Source organism: Dasypus novemcinctus, chromosome 18 (genome assembly GCF_030445035.2).
Source record: "Dasypus novemcinctus isolate mDasNov1 chromosome 18, mDasNov1.1.hap2, whole genome shotgun sequence".
Lineage (NCBI taxonomy): Eukaryota > Metazoa > Chordata > Mammalia > Cingulata > Dasypodidae > Dasypus > Dasypus novemcinctus.
Genome location: NC_080690.1, coordinates 14,882,941 through 14,906,414, shown reverse-complemented (window position 1 = coordinate 14,906,414; position 23,474 = coordinate 14,882,941). Strand labels below are relative to the sequence as shown.

Below are 23,474 nucleotides of genomic sequence, written 5' to 3'. Positions count from 1 at the left end.
CACCCCGGTGTGGCAGGGCACTCCTTGCACACATCAGCACTGCGCATGGGCCAGCTCCACACGGGTCAAGGAGGCCTGGGGTTTGAACCATGGACCTCCCATGTGGTAGACAGACGTCCTAACCACTGGGCCAAGTCCACTTCCCGATTCTTTTCTTTCTACAGGTTGAATTACCTATTAAGTGTCTCCTCTTTAAGTATGATATCTACTCCCTTGTCCACTCTACTAAGATTTTCCACCCCACCCCCAATTCTAGGGTTCTTATCTTGACTGAATCATTGCTCCAACAATGAAATGCGTAGTGCACAATCTCACCTAAAACATCAGTTAGACAAATTACCTTCTTCCTCCCCATGGCTGTAGTTGTGCTGGTGATCTGTATCATGAGTGTGAAGGGTCTTCTCTGGCTCCGGCAGAAAAGAAATGCTCTCAATGAACTCATCAACACCATCTAATATGTCATTTGCACAAAGCTGAAACAAAAAGTAAAAGAACTAGGTCCAGGGAAGTCAGCAGACATGATCATCATGTTTGGTTAAAAAGCTCTGACTTTAAAAATGAGAATCACAAAGGCAAGAGCTGATACAATCAAAACAGGTTGTGCCTGTCATTAACATCACTTTGTTAAATACGAAATAATATATACTCTTATTAGTCTATCCTGGAAACTTTTCATCATGTTCACAGCTTATGCAACCTTCAGAAAATATTATTTTAAATTCCAAGACTTGATGGAATAATTCAGCTAACCCACACACAAAAATATCATAAGCTCAAAACATTTGGAGCAAATGGTACTTTTGGAAAAAAATTATTTAAAGGGCAAAAAAATTATTTAAAGGGCCAAAATGCTCAAGTGACTTCACACTAAGCAGTGCTACAAATTTCATCCAGCATTTTCTATGTGCTCTGCACAAAGCAGGATGCAAAGCACTGCAGGGGATGCAAGAACAAAGGAAACATGTCCTGTCTTCAAGGAAATTAGCAATCAAATGAGGGTAAGACAAAACCCTATGGTGAGGCAAAGTAAGAGTCAAAAAAGCAGCCCACATGAGGTACCGTAGTTGTTCATGTGATGAGAGACAGACATCTTTTGGAGGTAAAAATTGGAAGTGGCTTCCTAGAAGTTTTGTTAATGGTCAGAGAGGGCTCTAAATATGGCAGAGCACAAGGGTGGGTTCTCCTCGCCCATTTAGAGGAAGAGAAAGAAATGAAGCCCCCAGGTCATTTGTTCAGTATGCTACCTATATTATCTTATACCATAACAAGAGGAAAAAAAGACATTCAGGGGTTTTTGTCTAAAATGCTAAATACCTCAAATCCTCAGTATGGCCACTTTAGCCAGCTAGCAAGTATGCCTTAAATGTCTATCACGTATCCTTTAACTTCTATAAAAACCAAATCTTTTATTTTTAAAAAAAGTTTCTACAGTATTCCATTATTTTCTTTCATACTGGCATTGAATACATACCCTCTGCATCTGGGAATCTATCCGCCACATCCTTAAGGTCTGATCGCGAGACCATGTAACCAGTTGGTAGTCCTTTGACCCTAGGAATCAACAAATAGCAATCCTGGAAATTTTTCTAACTTGAACATGAATTTTGCTACAGATCACAATAGATTGAGAACCATTCATTCAATAAATATTTATTGAACATCTCCTATGTTCCTGGCACTCTATGACTACAGTATGAATAACAATCTCTGTCTTTATAGACTTCACATTGCAGTGGTAGAAACAGACAGAGATATATAATATGATGCCAGGGAGTGATAAGTACTATAAAAAATAATACAGAATGAGAAGACAGAAACTAATGGGGGAGCTATTTTTAGATAAGGCTCCCTCAATAAGTCATATTTGAGCAAAAAGTTAAAATGAAGTGAAATAATAACTGGTACATCTGCAAGTGAAGAGAAATGCTGGGATTTAATGTCATATTAAACTTTCACCTCTACAAATGTTCTTCCTTTTTTATATGCTCTTGAGGAGGTGGAGATAAATATATTTTTTGTAAAATGAATTGTTTTAAATGGATCATGGCATTTAAAAGATTTTTTGGTAAAGAGACGCATCTCTTTATAAAATTAATAACTGCTCTCTAATGTTCCTAATTGATTAATTTGTATTTTCACATATTAGGTTTGGTCAAAGGGAAATTATTCTATAAAGGCTTGGGGTGCTTTATAAAAGGGCTTTTTAAAGATCAGGATAGTCCAGAGTAATTATGTAGTATCTACAATGTCTTTCATAGCTATCTTCAGGGACCAAAGAATTTAGAAATAATTTCATCCAATTCTCTCTTTTTATGGGTGGGGAAACTGAGGCAGGGGAGGAAATGTCTGGTCCAAGGTAACAGGATGAATTAGCAGTGAAACACCAGTTGTCTTTTCACCATATCAATTCCTTCTCTGTATCACTATCTTCAACTAAGTCTCAGTCACAATTAATTAAAGTATCTCTGTGCACACCTAACAACAAAACAACTACTGTGAACCACTGTCTGTTAGGAGCTCCACCATCGAGCTTCATGTTAACATCAACAATATTCCGGCCCTACATCTGGACTCTTCTCACATCCCTAGCTTAGGGGAAGCAGTACTCCTGATGCCTTTCTAATGTCTGCTCCTCTGATTATGATGTCAGCCCTATTCACACTCATTTCAAGGATTCTTGCTTCTTCTCCCTGCCTTCAAACCAAGGGTGGCAGGACTCTGCCAACTGGCCTATTCTACTCCTTGCCTGTGAAGGCAACTTCATTCACAAAACTGGTTTCTAATACCTCTCTTTATGCTACTTTGAATGTGGCTTGTAGCCTCAATCTGCTTTTGGAATTCCTCTGCTAATGATTATATGGGGAAAGCAGACTTGGCCCAGTGGTTAGGGCGTCCGTCTATCACATGGGAGGTCCGTGGTTCAAATCCCAGGCCTCCTTGACCCGTTTGGAGCTGGCCCACGCATAGTGCTGATGCATGCAAGGAGTGCCGGGCCACACAGGGGTGTCCCCCGCATAGGGGAGCCCCACGCGCAAGGAGTGCACCCCATAAGGAGAGCCACCCAGAGCGAAAGAAAGTGTAGCCTGCCCAAGAATGATGCCACACACACAGAGAGCTGACACAAGATGATGCAACAAAAAAAAAATACAGATTCCAGTGCCGCTGACAACAAAAGAAGCGGACAAAGAAGAACACACAGCAAATAGACACAGAGAACAGACAACTGGGGCGGGGAAGGGAGAGAAATAAATAAATAAATCTTTTTTAAAAAATTTATCATATGGTTCTCTACTTGTTAAATTAAATGCTTTTCTCTTAATCCGCACTTTGATCTTTCACAGCAGCATCTGAAACCAATGACTATCTCTTCCTTTATGAAATTTCTTTTTTTCTTGGCCACAACATCCTGATTCTCTCCCTATCTCTCTGAGGGCTGCTTTGCCCACAGTAAAAATCAAAGTCAAAGTTTGAGGTGGTCCAATAAAAAGCAAGAAAATAGATCAGTAAAAATAAACTGGAAAAGGGGAGTGGAAGTACCTCAAGCAGTTGAGTGCCTGCTTCCCAAATATGAGGTCCCAGATTTGATCCCTGGTACCTCCTAAAAACAAAAACAACAAACAAATGAAAAAAAACAATTCAGGAGAACCAATGTAGCTCAGTAGTCAAGCACTGGCTTCCCATATTATGAGGTCCTGGGTTCAATTCCTGGTCTCAGTACCTCAAAAAAAATAAAAAACAAACAAACTGGGGCAACATTAGGCTCTGTGAGAGAAGCAAAATACAAGAATATATGAGAGATAATTACATTTATTAAAGGCTCAAAAGCAAAAAAAACTAAACTATTTTTAGGTATATGTAAGTGGATGGTAAAACTATAAAGGAAAAAAACAGAAATGCATATCATAAACATTATGACACAATTACCTCTGAGGGAAGGGAGGGAATTGTGATTAGGAAGTTTCTAGGGTTCTGGTAATATTCTCTTTCTTACCCTTGGTTGTGGCTACACAGATTTTCACTTTATAATTATTTATTAAACTGTATATGATTTATACAATTTTCTAGATAAATGATATATTTCACCAAAAAAAATTTTAACCTGTAATCTGTACTCACAATTTCAGTACCGGCTAGATGATCCCAGTATACACAACTCACCCTACCAGCTTAAAAAGGAGATAAGCTAACAATGGGCTGCTGAGCACTTCTGATTTCAGTCCCATACTACAGGTCAACCCCTTCCTATCAGACTGTGGAGAAACTACATCATCTATTTCCTATGGCAAAATGCAAAAGATTAAATTGAAAATCAAAAAAGCCAAGCATGAAATTTGTGGAATAAAGACCAGGCAGCCTCATGTTTCAAGAAGCAAGAGATTTTGGGAATAAGGATGGGAAACAAGAGGATGACCAAAAAGTTACTTCCAAATAGCCTGGAAAAGGCTCTCTCTGCCTAGAGGGGCCCACACCAAATCTTGGTATATATTCCCGTCTTTCTCTCCCATTTCTCAGCAAGCACGGCTGTTTCCGCATTTCCCAAATAAATTCTTTTTACTGGCCTAACTTAAAAAAAAAAAAAAACCTGGAAGAAGTTCCTGAAGGTCACAACTGAGCTGGGATAAGACAATGACTGCTCTAATCCAAGTTCTATTAGAGATCTTTCCTGGGACACTGGACAAACCACATCTCTCCATCGATCCGGCTTGCCTTCTATATATACTATGACAACACCAAGAAATATACTTCTGTTCTATACAGTGTTTAGCGATTGTGCCAATAAGATCTCAGGAAAAAAGCGGCTGCAATGAAATATGCATGGTGAGTTGGTAGAGAAACTGAGGTCAAGGATTTCTTGACTCCTATTATATTCAAGACCTTGCATTAGTGAAGGTTGGCTAGACTACAATCTAAAAACGAACCCAACAATCTCAACGGTATAAAGCAAGGATTCTCTCTTGCTCACACTCGATATCTCCACATTGTCCTCACTCGAAGAGTAGCTCCATCTGGAATTTTGCCAATTGTTCTGACAGAGGTAAACAAAGTGTGCACACTGGCTCTTAAAAACTTCAACCAGGAAGTAGCCAGGGCACTTCTACTCATGTTTCATGAACAAAGTAAATCATTTGGCTGAACCTATCTTCAAGGGGATGGGAAGTAAAATACTACTATATACTTGTGAAGAGAAGTGGAAATTTTGGTGGGTAGGACTAATCACTATGTCAGGTGTTTCTCATCAACAGAGTGGCAAGGGACAAATGCCCTGAACTTCTGAGGGTAGTGATCCCAGAGTCGTTCAGTCCTACTAATGATCTAACAGCAAATCTCCATCAACCTCTTACTATAACAGATCTCTTCCCAAAAGGATATAGACTATGTTGAAAATCAGGGATGTGGAGGGAATTTGGGGAAAGAAGAGCAGTTGCTTACTCCCTTTACACATCTGTGTTGATTAATTTTATGTGTCAACTAGGCTAGGTTATGGTGTCCAGTTATTTGGTAAAATCCTGGTCTACTTGTTACTGTGAAGGTATTTAGTAGATGGGATTTTCATCTGCATTCAACAAAGGACACTGCCCTCAGCTATGGGGGTAATCTCATACAATTCATTGGAAGTCTTAAAATCAAGAACTGAGGGTTTCAAGGGTCAAAAGAAGAATTTTTGATTCAACATGGGTTCTTGCTGGAATCTCTAGCTTTCTCTGGAGATCCTGGACTAAGGACTTCCACATCATCTCCATCATTATCAGAGTCTCTGATTTATGGCCTGTTCACAGATTTCAGATTTATCAGTCTCCACAGCTACGTGTATCAATTCCTCAGAATGAACCAATATATATCCTGTTGGTTCTGTTTCTCTGGAGAACTAACTAATACACTGCCTGCTATTAAAGGTGGTGGACCTACAACTCTCTCATTCCTAAAGCTCAGCCCTATCTCTGCTGTCCTCCTTCCTGGACCATATGACCAGCACTGACTGGTGCTGCTGTTCAACAGGGTTCAGGGGAAGCGGACTCGGCCCAATGGATAGGGCATCCGCCTACCACATGGGAGGTCCGCGGTTCAAACCCCGGGCCTCCTTGACCCATGTGGAGTTGGCAAATGTGCAGTGCTGATGAGTGCAAGGAGAGCCATGCCACGCAGGGGTGTCCCCACGTAGGGGAGCCCCACGCACAAGGAGTGTGCCCCATAAGGAGAGCCACCCAGCGCGAAAGGAAGTGCAGCCTGCCCAGGAATGGTGCCATACACATGGAGAGCTGACACAACAAGATGACACAACAAAAAAAAGAAACACTGATTCCCGGTGCCGCTGATAAGGATAGAAGCGGGCACAGAAGAACACACAGTGAATGGACAGAGAGAGCAGACAACTGGAAGGGTGTGGGGAGGAGGGGAGAGAAATAAATAATAATTTTTAAAAACAGGGTTCAGAAGACAATCTGGCAGCAGGTCTTCTCTTATATTCACCTTCCTTTTGTTTCCTCCACTGGAACTCCAGAACCACATCATCATGCCCCACAAAGGTATGGACAGGGGTGTTCAAGTCAAAGACATTCCAAAGGAGAAGGCTATTTTCTCTCCGCAGCTGGGGAACCATCACAGTCACTAATCCATTACTGAAAGGCTTAGGGCAAGAAAGGAAAAAGCATGTGATTATTCCAGGGAGACTCAACTGAGTCTTGAGTTACCCGAAGTTGGAATTCTTCCCTAACTAAAATAAATTAGATAATGGAAAGTCCCTACCCATCCGGGAAAAATTTTTCCAAATACCATATGTTGACTATCACATCTATCCTTCTCTATACTTATGGAAAGGACCACAGCAAGTAAAAAGTAAGGCCCAGCCAAACACTTAGAGAAGGACTTTCTCACCCTCAAAAAAGAAAATGGTTCTATCGTGCATTGGAACACACTGTTTCACATCTTAGCTATTCTATATGAGTTCCCTCTCAAGAGTTTAGAGTGCTTTCCCAGCATGAGCGGCAAACATAATTCCTGCCATGTGGAAATGCACCAGAAGCACACCATTTACAGGAAGCATCACTTCCTACTGTCCCACATACTACAACTATTCAAGGAAAACCTCATAATCTCAGGGCTGACATGCTTTACTTACCAACATCCAATCTGCTGGGTAGCTAAGAGGCCCAGATGATTTATAATTAGTCTCTGTTCTTTCAGGAAGAAACTATAGTCACGTAAGAGCACATTTACATTTATCTCACCTGGAAGCACTTTTCTATTTATTTTTTTAAGGCAAATGTATTCATCAAGAAATGTATTTTGATTCATAAGAGCAGTGTCTGATTTCTTGGCAAGTGCTCCCAGATGCAAAAACAAAAAATACCCAAATTAATTTCTATGCTCCACTATCCCCTAGGTGACAGCCCAACGTACACAGTTAGTTTTACTAACCCTGTGCTCATTTTTAAATTGACATTAAGGGAAATATATCATCTCTAACAAGCAGCTATCAATGTGACAGTGGAAAAATTGTTGGAAGGTTGGTAATAACGTACTCCCTATATTTGTATAGCATTTTATGGTTTATAAAGCCCTTTCATATACATTATTTCAAAAGGAATTCATTGTAGACACCCACCACCAGTCTCCCACCCATTAGAAAATCATTCCCTAGGCTTTCAGGAAGGAGGACAGTTGGGGGCAGCAATGATATCATAGTTCTCAGTGGGTCTTATGAGAGGGGTCTTGCAGGCTGCCTCTAGGCTGAGCCTCAGAGAGACTTCCGATTCCAGACTGGCCTGTGTCTCCTGGTAGAGATCGTTGAGAGGCAGCAGGGGTGATCCTACAGAGAAATGGCTGCAATAGTTATTTCTAAGCAGAGGGAATCTTGGGAAGCCTCTCAACAGAACAAAACAATTCCTGAGAGCCTTCCAGAAGAAGACAGGAAGGCAGTCAGACCCCAAGAAACTAGGCAACAGGGTAATGGATTCCCCCTACTCCCAACCCTAAGTCTCATGACATGCATGGACAAATGACACCAAGGACCAGATGCCCTCCCTTCCCTAAAATTCAGCTTCAGCACTAAGAGAAAGGGGGCACCCATACTGGCTGACATTAGGATTCCCCTACTTCTGCAGAGTGGGGGCTGGAATCAGAATAAAGAACATTAACATCAAAAAGGTAGTGACATTGTAGAAATTTTTATTCATGTTCTACTGAGGAGGAAACCACTACTCAAAAATAACTGATTTGCCTAAGGTCATAAAAATATTAAATGGCACAGTCAGGCTCAAAACCCAAGTCTTCTGAGTCTAAGGCCAGAGTTCTTTCGCCTACAATCCATTGATTTTTTCAAGTCCCCCAGCCCTCTGCCTCCATCCCACCCTACTTCCCTACCATTATTGAACATCTTTAAGGTGCCTAGCTTCCCTGTCTAGCTGGGTTAGCAATTTTAATATAGATAAGGACTCAACATTCCAAGAGCGAATTTTTAAATAGTCTTTATTATCACCTTTTCCCTACCCCAAACCAACACAGAAAAGGAAAACTGCTTTCCAAAGAAAAAAAGAAAATGTCCCTTGGCCCCTTGTGTCTGAAACACCAACAAGAAATTTCCCAGCAAGAAGCAGGGAGGCAGAGTGCCTGACTCACTGTGTATCTGGCCTTCCAGACAGGAACCTGGCAAGGGAGAATATTGAGGTACTTCCGAGGCTGGCGATAATCCCAGAACTAGAAGGAAAAAAGCAGGATAATTCATGAAAGTAATTCTAAAAAAATTAAAATAAAAATTAAAAAAAGCCAAAACCCAACTATTAAAATAAGACTAGTCTTCAAACTCATTGCCTTTTGTCCTCTAAAGATACATTTCAGTAGTGTATTTTAGTTCAGCCACCATAACCCTGCTTCTGTGACAGAGAAATAAAAACATCTCCCTTTCACATTTATAAACACATTTTAGGAGAATTTCTCAACTTCATAAGGGCCACCAATTGGGGCAGGTCACTGTCAGCCTGCCTGCCTATTGAACGGCCTTCATGTCGAAAGCTAAAAGTAACATGTGTTGATCCTTTATCACTATTACACTAGGCAGGATAATAGCTCAAATGTCCTGACTATTGCATTTAGAGTTTTAAGTTTTTTGTCCCATTTAATCTCTATAACAACCATATAATGGATGTTATTAATCTCTTATTCAAAGGTAGGCTAAATGATGCTACTTGTCCACGGCCACACAAGAACACTAAATCTGGACACCAATTAGCATGTAAGGTGTGGGATTCTAGGCTGTAAGATACACAAAGGTAAGCCAGACAAAACCCTACCATAGACCTGCCAATGGATCTCATGTGAGGGACAAATATACTTAGAACTTGAGCATTTGTCACCAAAGCAAGAAAGTGCAGAGCACTAAAGATTGAAACACTGAACTAATTAGGTCTTAAGAAATTATTTTCAAGATTAGATGACAGGGGAGCAGATTTGGCTCAACAGATAGAGCATCCGCCTACCACATGGGAGATCCAGGGTTCAAACCCAGGGCCTCCTGACCTGTGTGATGAGCTGGCCCACACGCAGTGCTGATGTGCGCAAGGTGTTCCGTGCCACACAGGAGTGTCCCCCGCATAGGGGACCTCCGCACGCAAGGAGTGTGCCCCGTAAGGAGAGCTGCCCAGCGCAAAAAAAGTGCAGCCTGCCCAGGAGTGGTGCCGCACACACAGAGAGCTAATGCAGCAAAATGACATAACAAAGAGACACAGATTCCTGGTGCCGCTGACAAGAATACAAGCGGACACAGAAGAACACACAGTGAATGGACACAGCAGACAATGGGGGGGGGGATGTGAAGGGAAGGGGAGAGAAATAAAAAAATAAATCTTAAAAAAATAAAAGAGTAAATGACAGAAGCCACTCTGGAAAACTGTTTGACAGTTTTCTTAAAAAGTTAAGCACACAGGGAAGTGGATGTGGCTCAAGCAATTGGGGTCCCATCTACCATATGGGAGGTCCTGGTGAAGGTGAGTTGGCCTGCGTGGAGAGCTGACTGTGCAGAGTGTTGGCCCAAGCAGGAGTGCTGGCCTGCGTAGAGCTGGTGCAGGAAGATGACACAACAATAAGAGACACAGAGGAGGGACAATAAGGGTTGCAGCAGACCAGGGAGCTGCAGTGGCACAAGAGACTGAGTGCCTCTCTCCTACTATGGAAGGTCCAAGCATTGGTTCCTGGTGCCTCCTAAAGAGAAGACAAGCAGACACAGAAGAACACACAGCAAATGGACACAGAAAGCAGACAGTAAGAGCAAAACAATGGGGTGGGTGGGTGTGGGAGTGGATAAATAAATAATCTTAAAAAAAAAAAGTTATGAACCATACATATACCTTATGACCTACCAATCCTAATCCCATGTATTTACCCTAGAAAAATGAAAAATTCTCTTAACACAGAAATCTAGAATGAGGGTTTATAGCTATCTATTCACAATCATCAAAAATTGGAAACAGCTCAAATATACTTCAACAATGACTAAATAATAAACTGTGGTATGTCCATACAATGGATTCCTATTGTATAAAATGTCTATGAACTATCGATTCTTAAAACAACTTGGATCTTAACAGCTATATGCCAAGCAAAAGAAGCCAGCCTTAAATTGTTACATACTATATGATTCCATTTACATGGCGTTTTTCAGGACTGGGGGAGGACTTGATTATAAAGACAGAACAGGTAGTTTTGGGGGGTGATGGAACTATTCTGCACCTTGACTGTAGTGGTAGCTATCCAAACAACTTGTGCTAAATTTCATAGAACTGTACCCACTTCCCAGAAAAAAAGTCAATTTTTTCTGTATGATGACTTAAAAAAAAAGATGAGAGGAAAAGACTTACTATAATACAAAATTTTGGAAAGGACGGGAGGCAACTTGAACTCTCAATTATTGGAACAATCCCTTTGACAAGCTGTTTGGCCTTATTTACTGAGGTTAAATATATGCCACTCTATCACCCAGCAATCCTATTTCTAAGTATATGCCCCAGAGAAACGAATCTATCAAAAAAATGCTCATAAACAAGAGAATGGAAAATAAGCTGTTGGATACTACACAAGAAAATAGTAAGTTACTAATATCTACAACAAAATGGATAAATATCTCTATAGATATTAGGTTAAGTGAAGAAAGCCAGACAGAGTACATACTATATGCTTCCATATGAAATTCAAGAACAAGCAAAACTAATACATGGTGACAGAATTCAGAATAGTGATTGTCTCAGGAGGGTGGTAGTTACTGGGAAAGGGTATTAGGAAATTTTCTGGAAACATTCTATATCTTGATCTGGGAGTGGTACTTGAAAAAATTCTCAAGATGTATACTTAGGTTACTTTGCACATTTTTCTGACTCTATGTTCTATATATTAATAAAACTTCTTAAAAAGAGGTGAGAGGCATATGAAATAACATGATATCTGGTGAGTAAACGCACAAAGGTAGCCTCAGTAAAATCAAACTGACAATGAATGGATAAACTGTTGAAGCTGAGCAGGAAATACGTGAGGTTGCTATTATCCTTCCTACTTTTGCACACATTTGAAATATTATAAAATTTTTAAAACTTTTAATGAAAATAGCAAAACAAATAAAAGGACTTATACTTTTGGCAACAATAGATTAAGTAGATTAAACAACGCTTCCCACTGAAAAGACCCAAGAGAGCTGAACAAAATATAAAAAGCATCTGAGTGAAGAGCTGCCAAAGCAGTGAGGCACTGCAGGGCCCAATCTAGGAAGGGAGGGAGCCTGACATTTGGGACCATTTTTCTCTACAATATATATGCTGATACTGAATATTTTACATAATTCAAGTAGCAAAAATGACATGTATACTAACATGATCAAAAGGTATTTGTAGGACAACCAGCAAGATGCTGGCACAATAAGGAGCTTCTAGAGTCAGCTCATGCTACAGGGCAGTTAATTATCACCTAGAACTATCTAAAGCACCTGTTTGGGGCTCTGGGACACCAGAAGAGCATCCTGCAACATCTTTGAAAGAATGGAAGGAGGAGACTGCCCATCCGCAGAGAAGATTCATAAGTAGAGCACTCTACACCACGGAGGCCAGTGCCCATACTCCACAGGCAGCACAAGCCACCTCAAGAGCTTCTGTGGCTGGAATTGGAAGCTACACTTCCCAAAAATAGGGGAGGAAGAGATAGTTGGCCACCAATTTCAGCTGCTGATTAGTCAAATCAGCTAAAGTATAACCCAGGCTAAAGTATAACCCTAAGAACAGCTAAAGTTTGTCCAAGTCGAAAAGAGGCCAGCAGCCACCATTTTGACTCTGCCCCCAGCGTGAGGAGAAGCCAGGCTTACTGAAAATCACAGTGATGGAAGGAACAGCTTCTTCTACCCAGATCAGCCTGCAGCCCTAGCCTAGGCTTCAGCCCACCTCTGGCAAGGAGGAAGCTGGCAGGCCCTGCACCAGCCACTCCAGGTAACTGCAGGTACATTCTGCTGGCACAGACTGAATAGTCAGAAGCCTAACGGGGCAACTGTGGTCATTTTGGACACACACAACATAGACTGCTGCTGACACCTGCAGCTCCAACCCCACCCTAAGCAGAGAAGGAAGGGGTGTGACACTTCATCAGTCTCTCTGAGCAACTACAGTCTAGGGCTGCACGACTTGGATTATTCCACACAACTGTGGTTCTGTCCCTACCCCTGGCAAAGAAGAAATTTGGGAGAAGCTTCATCGGTCCCTAGAGCCATGAGCGTAGCTTGAGCCTCCACAGCTTACAGCACCAACTACATTGTAGCAGTTTGATATGGTTATGAATTCCAAAAATAGATATTGGATTATGTTTGTAATGTGGTCTGTACCTGGGCGTGATTAAGTTATGATTAGGGCTTTTTTTTTTTTTTTTTTAAAGATTTATTTATTTTATTTAATTTCCCCCCCTCCCCCGGTTGTCTGTTCTTGGTGTCGATTTGCTGCGTCTTGTTTCTTTGTCCGCTTCTGTTGTCGTCAGCGGCACGGGAAGTGTGGGCGGCGCCATTCCTGGGCAGGCTGCTCTTTCTTTTCACGCTGGGCGGCTTTCCTCACAGGCGCACTCCTTGCGCGTGGGGCTCCCCCACGCAGGGGACACCCTTGCATGGCACGGCACTCCTTGCGCGCATCAGCACTGCGCATGGGCCAGCTCCACACGGGTCAAGGAGGCCCGGGGTTTGAACCACGGACCTCCCATATGGTAGACGGACGCCCTAACCACTGGGCCAAAGTCCGTTTCCCATGATTAGGGCTTTGATTGGGCCACATCATTAGACCATTGAGTCCCCACCTCTTGGTGGGTGGGGACTCACAGATAAAAGGCATGGCAAAGGACAGAGTTGGGGGTTTTTGTTTTGGCTCGGTTTTTTAATTTATTTCTCTCCCCTGCCCCGACTGTCAGCTTTCTGTATCCATTCACTGTGTGTTCTTCTATGTCCGCTTGCATTCTCAGTGGTATTGGGAATGTGTCACTTTTGGTTGCGTCATCTTGCTGTGTCAGCTATCTGTGTGTGCAGCGCCACTCCTGGGCAGGCAGCACTTTTTTCATGTGGGGCAGCTCCTTGCAGGGCACATTCCTTGCACGTGGGGTTCCCCTACATGGGGGATACCCCTTCGTGGTATGGCACTCCTTGCACACATCAGCACTACGTGTGGGCCAGCTCACCACATGGGTCAGGAGGTCCTGAGTTTGAACCCTGGACCTCCCATATGGTAGGCAGATGCTCTATCAATTGAGCCAAATCTACTTCCCGAGTTGAGGGTTTTTGATATTGGAGTTTTGATGCTGGAGTTTGATGCTGAAGTCTTATGCTGGAGCCCCAGGAAGTAAACACATAGAAGAAAGAGAAGCAAGCCCCAGGAAGAGAGGACCTGAACCAGGAGAAGAATATAGAGGAATAAAGATGGCTCCTTAGACACAGCAGAAACCCCAGGGAGAGAGATAGAGCCGTTCACTGAAAACTCTATAGCTGACCTTGTGGAAAGAGGGAAAGTTCTAGAGAGGCTCATAGTCTACATCTGACCTTGTGGAGACAACAGAGGAGATGAGCCCTGAGGAACCCAGGAAGCCTGAACCCTCACATACATCGGCAGACATCTTCCTCCAACATGTGGAAATAGACTTTGGCGAGGGAAGTAACTTATGCTTTATGGCTGGGTAACTGTAAGCTCCTACCCCAAATAAATACCCTTTATAAAAACCAACTAATTTCTGGTATTTTGCATCAGCACCCCTTTTGGCTGATGAATACATACATCCTTGGTTCCTACTATATAACCAGCAACCAAGAAAGGGTAGGAAGCCCTAAACTAAAGAGAAAAACTGCACCCAGAATAAATACTGTAGTAAGCCAGATGCCAAGACACCAAAATAATTACAATTCACACCAAGAAACAGGAAGATATGGTCCAGTTAAAGGAACAAGAAAGCCTTCCGGGAAGCAGATTTGGCCCAACGGATTGGGTGTCCGCCTACCACATGGGACGTCCAAGGTTCAAACCCCTGGCTCCTGACCCGTGTGATGAACTGGCCCACACACAGTGCTGATGTGCACAAGGAGTGCCGTGCCACGCAGGGGTGTCCCCCACGTAGGGGAGCTCCATGTGCAAGGAGTGCACCCCATAAGGAGAGCCGCCCAGTACGAAAAAAGTGCAGCCTGCCCAGGAATGACGCCGCACACAGGAAGAGCTGACGCAGCAAGATGATGCAACAAAATGAGACACAGATTCTGAGTGCTACTGACAAGAACTCAAGTGGACACAGAAGACCACACAGCGAATGGACACACAGAGCAAACAACTGGGGGTGGGGGGAGGAAGGGGAGAGAAATAAATTTTAAAAATAAATCTTAAAAAAAAAAAGCCTCAGATAACATAAAGGAGTTAAGACAACTAATCACAGATGTTCAAACAAATCTTCATAAATTCAATGAGATGGATAAAGAGATTAAGAAGACATTGGATGAGCACAAAGAAGAATTTGAAAGCATACATAGAAAAATAGCAGATCTTACGGGAATGAAGGGCACAATAAATAAAATAAAAAATACAATGGAATAATATAAGAGCAGTTTTGAGCAGGCAGAACGATTGGTGAGCTTGAATAAACAGCCTCTCGAAGTGAACAAACAAAAGAGAAGATGTAGAAAAGAATGGAAAAAATTGAACAAGACCTCACGGAACTAAATGACAGCAGGAGACATACAAACATATGTGTCACAGTTCCAGAAGGAGAAGAGAAGAGAAAGGGTTCAGAAGGAATATATGAAGAAATAATGGAAGAAAATTTCCCAACCCTATTGGACATCAATATCCATGTCCAAGAAGCACAACATACTCCCATCTGAAAAAATCCGAACAGACCAGCTCTGAGACACATACTAATCAGAATGGTCAAATATTAAAGACAAAGAGAGAATTCTGAAAGCAGCAAGAGAAAAGCAATGCATAACATATACGGGATATCCAATAAGATTAAGTGCTGATTTCTCATCAGAAACAGTAGAGGCAAAAAGACAGTGGTCTGATATGTTTAAGATATTCTAAGAGAAAAACTTCTAGCCAAGAATCTTTTTTTTTTTAATTGATTTTGTAAAAATGTTACATTAAAAAAAAAATATATATATATATATATATATGAGGTCCCATTCAGCCCCACCACCCCCACCCCACCACTCCCCTCCCAGCAACACTCACTCCCCTCATCATGACACATCCATTGCACCTGGCAAGTACATCTCTGGGCATCTCTGCACCTCATGGTCAATGGTCCACATCATGGCCCATACTCTCCCACATTCCATCCAGTGGGCCCTGAGAGGATTTACAATGTCCGGTGATTGCCCCTGAAGCACCATCCAGGGCAAGTCCCAAAGGCGCCTCCACACATCTCATCTCTTCCTGCCACTTCCCATATCCATCAGCCACCATGTCCACTTTTCCCACTCCAATGCCACCTTTTCTCTGTGGGCCTTGGATTGGTTGTGTCTGTTGCACCTCTATGTCAGGAGGAGGCTCAGATTCCACATGGATACTGGATGCAATCCTCCTGCTTTCAGTTGTAGGCACTCTAGGCTCTATGGTGTGGTGGTTGTCCTTCTTCAACTCCATCTTAGCTGAGTGAGGTGAGTCCAATAAATCAGATTTTAGGAGCTGGAGTCTGTTGATGCTCAGGGCCTGGCTATCCTATTGTCAGTCCAGAGATTCAAATCCCCTAAATATATCTTAAACACCAACACCAACTACAATTCCAGTAAAGTAGGATGAAAGTCTTATGAAAAGAGATCCCATCTGAGTCCAGTTCCATCACGCAGAAACACCAGCTCCAAAGAAGGGCCATCTGACATTAGCCAAGAATCTTATATCTGGCAAGAGTGTCTTTCAAAAATGAGGACAACATTTGAGTATTTACAGATAAACTGAGACTGAGAGAATTTCTAACCAAGAGACCACATTTTCAGGAAATACCTAAGAGTGTGCTAGAGCCTGAAAAGAAAAGATAGGAGAGAGGCCTGGAAGAGAGGCTAGAAATGAAGATTATATCAGTAAAAGTAACTAAAGTATCAAAAGAGTGGTGAAAATAAAATATGACAGATAAAACTCAAATAGTCAGGAATAAACTTAACCAACGATGTAAAACACTTTTATTCAGAAAACAGCACCTAGATGTTAAAAGAAATCAAAAAAGGCCTGAATAACTGGAGGAACATTCCGTGCTCATGGACTAGAAGACTAAATATCATTAAGATATCACTTTTACTCAAACTGATATACAGATTCAATGCAACCGTGATAATAATTCCACCAGCATTTTTCTTAAATTGAAAACATGATTATCAAATTTATTTGGAAGGGTAAGGGGTCCTGAATAGCCAGAAACATCTTAAAAAGGAAAAGTTAACTCTCATCTCTAGACTTTAAATCATATTACCTAGTGGTAAAAACAGTATGGTACTGGCATAATGACAGGACACATAGACCAATGGAACCAAATTAATGATTCAAAAAACAGTCCCTCCCATGCATGGTCAAATGATTTTTGACTAGCCTATCAAACCCACACAGCTCAGGCAGTACAGTCCACTCAACAAATAGTGTTGAAAGAACTGGATATCCATAGCCGAAAGAAGGAAAGAGGACCTTTATCTCACACCTTATCCAAAAATTAACTCAAAATGGATCAAAAAAACTAAAAGTAAAAGCAAGAACCATGAAACTTCTAGAAGAAACTGTAGGAAAATATCTTCAAGACCTGGTGGTAGGTGGTGGATTCTTAAAGGAGGTAAGAGGAGGACTGAGATGGACTACTGGTGTTTAATGTATATAGAAGTTTTAATTAGCTTTGCTGTAAAAGTGTGGAAATGTATAGAGTGGATTGTAACACATAGTGAATCACAGGTAGTTTATAAATGGGGATGTAACTGAAAATGGTAGTCTAGGTATGTCAGTGCCAATTGACAGAATGCTAGAGAATAATCTAGGAACTGAATAGCACAGTAAACCAAGAGGTGGTTAAGAATTGTGGTTGATGGGAAACGGACTTGGCCCAGTGGTTACGGCGTCCATCTACCACATGGGAGGTCCGTGGTTCAAACCCTGGGCCTCCTTGACCCATGTGGAGCTGGCCCATGCGCAGTGCTGATGCGCGCAAGGAGTGCCGCGCCACACAGGGGTGTCCCCTGCATAGGGAGCCCCACGTGCAAGGAGTGCACCCGTAAGGAGAGCCGCCCAGCATGAAAAAAAGTGCAGCCTGCCCAGGAATGGCGCTGCCCACACTTCCCGTGCCGCTGATGAAAACAGAAGCGGACAAAGAAACAAGAGAAACAAGACGCAGCAAATAGACCCAGAGAACAGACAACCGGGGGGGGGGGGGGGGCGCAGAATTAAATAAACAAATAAATCTTAAAAAAAAAAAAAGAATTGTGGTTGATGTACAGATGCAAGACAGTCCTTTGTCAGCCAGAGCGAATGTACATCACTACTTACTGCAGGGTGGTGGGAATGTGGAAAAGCATGGGAAAAATACAATTAGAGTGACCTATGGACTGTGGTCAGCAGTAATAATATAATATTCTTGCATCTATGCCAAAGATACACTGTGTTGATAATGGGACAGAATGGAAAATGTACGCCAAATGTACACTATGGATGTGGTAACAATCAGATGATATTATCTTATCTGTAACAAATGTTCCACCACAGTGTGGTTTGTTGATGGAGGGGTGTTGTTTGGGAATTCTGCACATGTGCATGATTGTTTTATAAGTTAAAAACTTCTGTCATAAAAATATATTTTAAGGGGAAACGGACTTTGGCCCAGTGGTTAGAGCGTCCGTCTACCATATGGGAGGTCCGCGGTTCAAACCCCGGGCCTCCTCGACCCGTGTGGAGCTGGCCATGCGCAGTGCTGATGCGCGCAAGGAGTGCCGTGCCACGCAAGGGTGTCCCCTGCGTGGGGGAGCCCCACGCGCAAGGAGTGCGCCCGTGAGGAAAAGCCGCCCAGCGTGAAAAGAAAGTGCAGCCTGCCCAGGAATGGCGCCGCCCACACTTCCTGTGCCGCTGACGACAACAGAAGCGGACAAAGAAACAAGACGCAACAAATAGACACCAAGAACAGACAACCAGGGGAGGGGGGGAAATTAAATAAATAAAAATAAATCTTTAAAAAATATATATATATATATTTTTTTAAATAGTAATAGGGTAATTTGGGGGGGAAATACATCAAATGTAAGATAAGGACTATAATTAGTAGTAAGATTTTGACAACATTCTTTCATAATTTGTAACAAACATCTCACGACAATGCAAGGTGTTGGAGGGTTGATACATGGGACCCCTGTATGATGCTATGCATGTTTGCTTTGTAAGTTCACAATTTTTACTATACACTTATTGTTTATGTATGTTCATCTATAAATGGTATAAAGATAATAATAGGGTGGGCTGGGGAAAATACTTTGGTTACTAGTTATATATATATATATATATATTTTTTAAAGATTTGTTTATTTATTTATTTTTCTCCCCCTCCCCACTGCCCCAGGTGTCTGTTCTCTGTGTCTATTTGCTGCGTCTTCTTTGTCCACTTCTGTTGTTGTCAGCACATGGGAATCTGTGTTTCTTTTTGTTGCGTCATCTTGTTGTGTCAGCTCTCCATGTGGGCGGCGCCATTCTTAGGCAGGCTGCACTTTCTTTCACGCTGGGTGGCTCTCCTTATGGGGCGCACTCCTTGTGCGTGGGGCTACCCTACACGGGGACACCCCTGCATGGCATGGCACTCCTTGCGTGCATCAGCACTGCGTATGGGCCAGCTCCACACGGGTCAAGGAGTTCCGGGGTTTGAACTGCGGACCTCCCATGTGGTAGACGGATGCCCTAACCACTGGGCCAAGTCTGCTTCCCTAGTTATATCTTGATAATGCTCTTTAACCATTAGTTAAAAATGTTTAACAACAATGCAAGGTATTGGTGGTAGGGTGAGGTATGAAAGTCCTGTATGATATTATATGTTTGTTTTATAAATTCACAATTATTATTATATACTTATTGTTTATGTATGTTTATGTATGAGTGATATACATCAATAAATTTTTTACAATTTTTTTAAAATTAAGAAAAAATAGATTAAGTACAGACCTCTCATCAGAAACTGAGAAGAGAGTGGTATGATATATTTAAGGTACTGAAAGAGAAAAACTGCCAGCCAAGAATTCTGTATCTGGCATAGCTGTCGTTCAAAAATGTGGGCAAGTTCAAAGTCTTCACAGACAAACACAAACTCATAAAATATGTTACCAATTATAAGAGATACTAAAAGGGGTAGTCCAGCCTGAAAGGAAAAAACAAGGGTGAGAGATTTTGAGAAGAGTTTAAAAATGAAGATTATTAGGAAGGGTAAACTAAAGGATAAGAAGACAGACAACAGAATGGTATGACAACACTGAACAAAAGGACAAAATGGATGAAGTAATCCCTTTACAGTAATAACACTGAATGTTAATGGGTTGAACTCCCCAATCAAAATACACAGACTGATAGAATGGATAAAAAAATGTGCCATCTATACGCTACAAGAGACCCACCGCAGACTTAAGGACACAACCAGGTTACAAATGAAAGGTTGGAAAAAGGTATTCCATGCAAATAGTAACCAAAGAAGAGTTGGAGTAGACCAGATAAATGTAAAATAACAATATTATATGAACAACAGTTACTCAGTGCAACTAGCAAATTATTCCTGTGATTAGTATTCTGTAGAGTTCTTCATACAAAATAAACACTTGCTTTTCATTGAGGAGAACTGGAAAAGAAACTTATTTTTGGATCCTTTATTTTTCTTTAACCCTTTCTTATGCATACTCGTGAATTAAAATAATCCATCTGGATCAATGATTTAACATGACTACTGTTGAAAAAGATTTTGAGTTTTCTGCCTCATAAAATTATGAGTTGGCATAATCTTATCTGCGTAATTCATTTCAATAAAATGTGAAGAATTCCCAAATAGGAATGTGATTATCCAGAAAGATTTATGGACTAAATGGAAATTAAATAACTGAGCTAATAATTTATTTCATCTTAGAGATTATTATGTCTAATAGAGCTGTAATATAAAAATTAGAATTAGGTTATATTAGAATATAACATAATTAATATAATTACATATTATAATTATAATATAATTCTATTATATTAGAATTATTGTTTACATTTATAAATGTTTGTTGCTAAAATATCTGTTTCTTATAATTGATTATATTAAATCTAACCCGGTTCCATTCTCTTTTAAAATTTGTAATTTCTTTCAATCTATTTTTCTATTTTATTTTACAATTCTACAATTAAGGTCTTTTTAATAGTTAAAAAAAAGACATTGATTATACACTTCGGATAGAGCATAAGGTAGATGAATTTATCTCAACAAACCTACTTAATTAACAAATAATTGCGCAAGAATAGCCAGAAACAGCAGCTTGTACAGGGGAAACACAGACTGAGAAGGGAGGAATTTCCTTGTTTGTTTTTCTGATTTTCGTTTATTATTATTGAAATAATGAAAATGCTTTAATAATGTTTGAAGTGATGAATGCACAACTATGTGATTATACCAAATAGCACTGATTGTACACTTTGGATCAACTGTACCCTTTATTAATATGCATGAATAAAATTGATTTGTTTAAAAAAATTGGGTGGGTTGGGGAAAAATACACCAAATATAATACATAGTTAGTAGCAATATTTTCATGATGCTCTTGCATAGTTTGTAACAAATGTATCACAAGAATGCAAGGTACTGATGGAGGGGTGATGTATGGGAGCCCTGTATGATGTTATGCATGTTTATTTTGTAAGTTTGCAACTTTAACTATACACTTATTATTTATATATGTTCATGTATGAATGATAAATTTCAATAAAAAATATTTTTTTAAAAAATTAATTCTTTTTAAAAAACACTACACAATGACAAAAAAATTACAACCGTAGAACATTTCCAAACCTCAAGACAGAAGTTAACTTTTAAGCCTTAGTATCCATATTAGTCAGCCAAAGGGGTGCTGATGCAAAGTACCAGAAATTGGTTGGTTTTTATAAAGGGTATTTATTTGGGGTAGGAGCTTACAGATATCATGCCAAAAGCATAAATTACCTCCCTCACCAAAGTCTATTTTCATGTGATGGAGCAAGATGGCTGCCCATTTCTACGACGGTTCAGGCTTCCTGGGTTCCTCTCTTCCAGAGTCTTGCTTCTCTCTGGGTTCAGGGTTCCTCTCTTCCAAGGGCTTGCTTCTTCCTGGGCTCAGGGTTCCTCTCTTCCTGGGGCTTCTGTTTCCTCTGTGAGCTTACTTCCTAGGGCTCCAGGATCAAACTCCAACATCAAAACACCAACATCAAAAACCCTCAACTCTGTCCTTTGCCATGCCTTTTATCTGATGCCCTGATGATGTGCCCTGATGATGTGGCCCAATCAAAGCCCGAATCATAACTTAATCATGCCCAGGTACAGACCATATTACAAACATAATGCAATATCTATTTTTGGAATTCATAACCATATCAAACTGCTACAGTATCTTATTATTCTAGTTTTGCTAACTATACAAAGGAGACCTCTTACATGCCTATGTATGTATAGCAAAGCATTAAATTAATGATGATGAATCGCAAAATTGCTGAACAAGTTTTGTGGTTAAATCCCTGTCCTTAGGGGTGGTGACTTGATTACAAGGAGGAACTCTGGAGCGAAAGTGACCCTGTGCCCTGCCATCATTCTGAACAAGGCTGCACATTACATTCCACAGTCAGAGAGGAAACGCAAACAAATAGAAACACTGTATACTCTGAGACAAACCAAAAATAATAGGGTCACCAAAACACACAGAACCTTGAGCATTTCATTTAAGTTAGAGGACCCCTGACTTGTGCAATGCTGATGTCTGAAAAAATACCCTAACTTTTGCAGATATGATAATCATGTAAGAAAAATGCTATTTTCCACCACAAATAGATTGATTGTAAACTCGATAACCTTCACAATTTGATTGGGTTTTAAATACCTGTTGTGGTTTTTCATTTGATGAGCCTATCCTTCTAACATCTGACTTCCTTGCAACTTCCTTTCTTTTCCTAAATGCCTTTGTCTCTGACTTCTTTTCATAAAGAGAAAGAAGAAAACCTTCTGAACAAATTCTAGGTGCTATATCAGGTAGATACTTCTACGCCATTCCTGCTGGACCACACAGCCAGGCTTACTTGCCCAGCTCCTCAAGGAGCATGTGTACCCCTTAAACACGCATATGAGGCTTGCCTTCTGAAGAAGGTGTTATCATATCCCTGATGTCTCCCAAATGCCCCAGCTGGTGCCACTCACCTTGACAGAGTTGTCCTGGCTGGAGGTCGCGAGAATGTGTTCACTGTCTGGGTGCCAGTCCAGGCCATGGATTTTGGAAAGGTGGGCAGCCAGATATTCCACTGCAGTACTGGGTTTCTGCAAAAGATCAGCACTGAGTGTCATCAATTCAGAAAAACTCACTGAGTGTCTACTATGTACCAGTTTGCTGGGTGCCAAGGGGGTATATAAAAATACTGTGGTTTCTACTATTAAGAAACTACATTTTGTTTAGTTTAAAACAAACAAAAGATTTGTCTACCTCCTTCACACATTCTCTGTAAATGGGCTGAGCCTAATTGTCATTCTGCTCCAGTTCCATGCACAGCCTCAATGATGGACAGGAGGCAGAGGGCGTTCTTTGGCTTTAGTAGTGCAGAATGCAATTCCCACTCTCGTTCCCACAATCACCCCAGAAGAAGGGCTGTGACATACAGATCCACCCTCTAGCCTAAGAATAAAAGTACTAATCATAAAGTAATCAAGCACTAAGATCCCAAAAGGGAATAAATACATGAGTCACTAAAGAAAACAATACAAATGATTACTAAACACACATAAAATGA

General features: G+C 41.0%; 1 protein-coding gene across 17 annotated transcripts in view; it reads right to left on the bottom strand.

Moving 5' to 3' along the window:
* Positions 1–23,474, bottom strand: part of WDR59 (WD repeat domain 59) — a 118,002-nt gene that overhangs the window by 50,225 nt on the left and 44,303 nt on the right. For 12 of the 17 annotated variants that reach the window (XM_058279712.2, XM_071209064.1, XM_071209066.1 and 9 more), the window contains 5 exons: positions 22,891–23,007; positions 8,617–8,694; positions 6,469–6,625; positions 1,472–1,551; positions 341–473 (listed from right to left, as the gene is read on the bottom strand). In XM_058279712.2, the coding sequence (XP_058135695.1) occupies positions 341–473; positions 1,472–1,551; positions 6,469–6,625; positions 8,617–8,694; positions 22,891–23,007 (565 nt within the window). The remainder of the gene's footprint in view (positions 1–340; positions 474–1,471; positions 1,552–6,468; positions 6,626–8,616; positions 8,695–22,890; positions 23,008–23,474) is intronic. The other 5 variants (XM_071209065.1, XM_071209069.1, XM_071209076.1 and 2 more) reach the window with 1 other exon arrangement.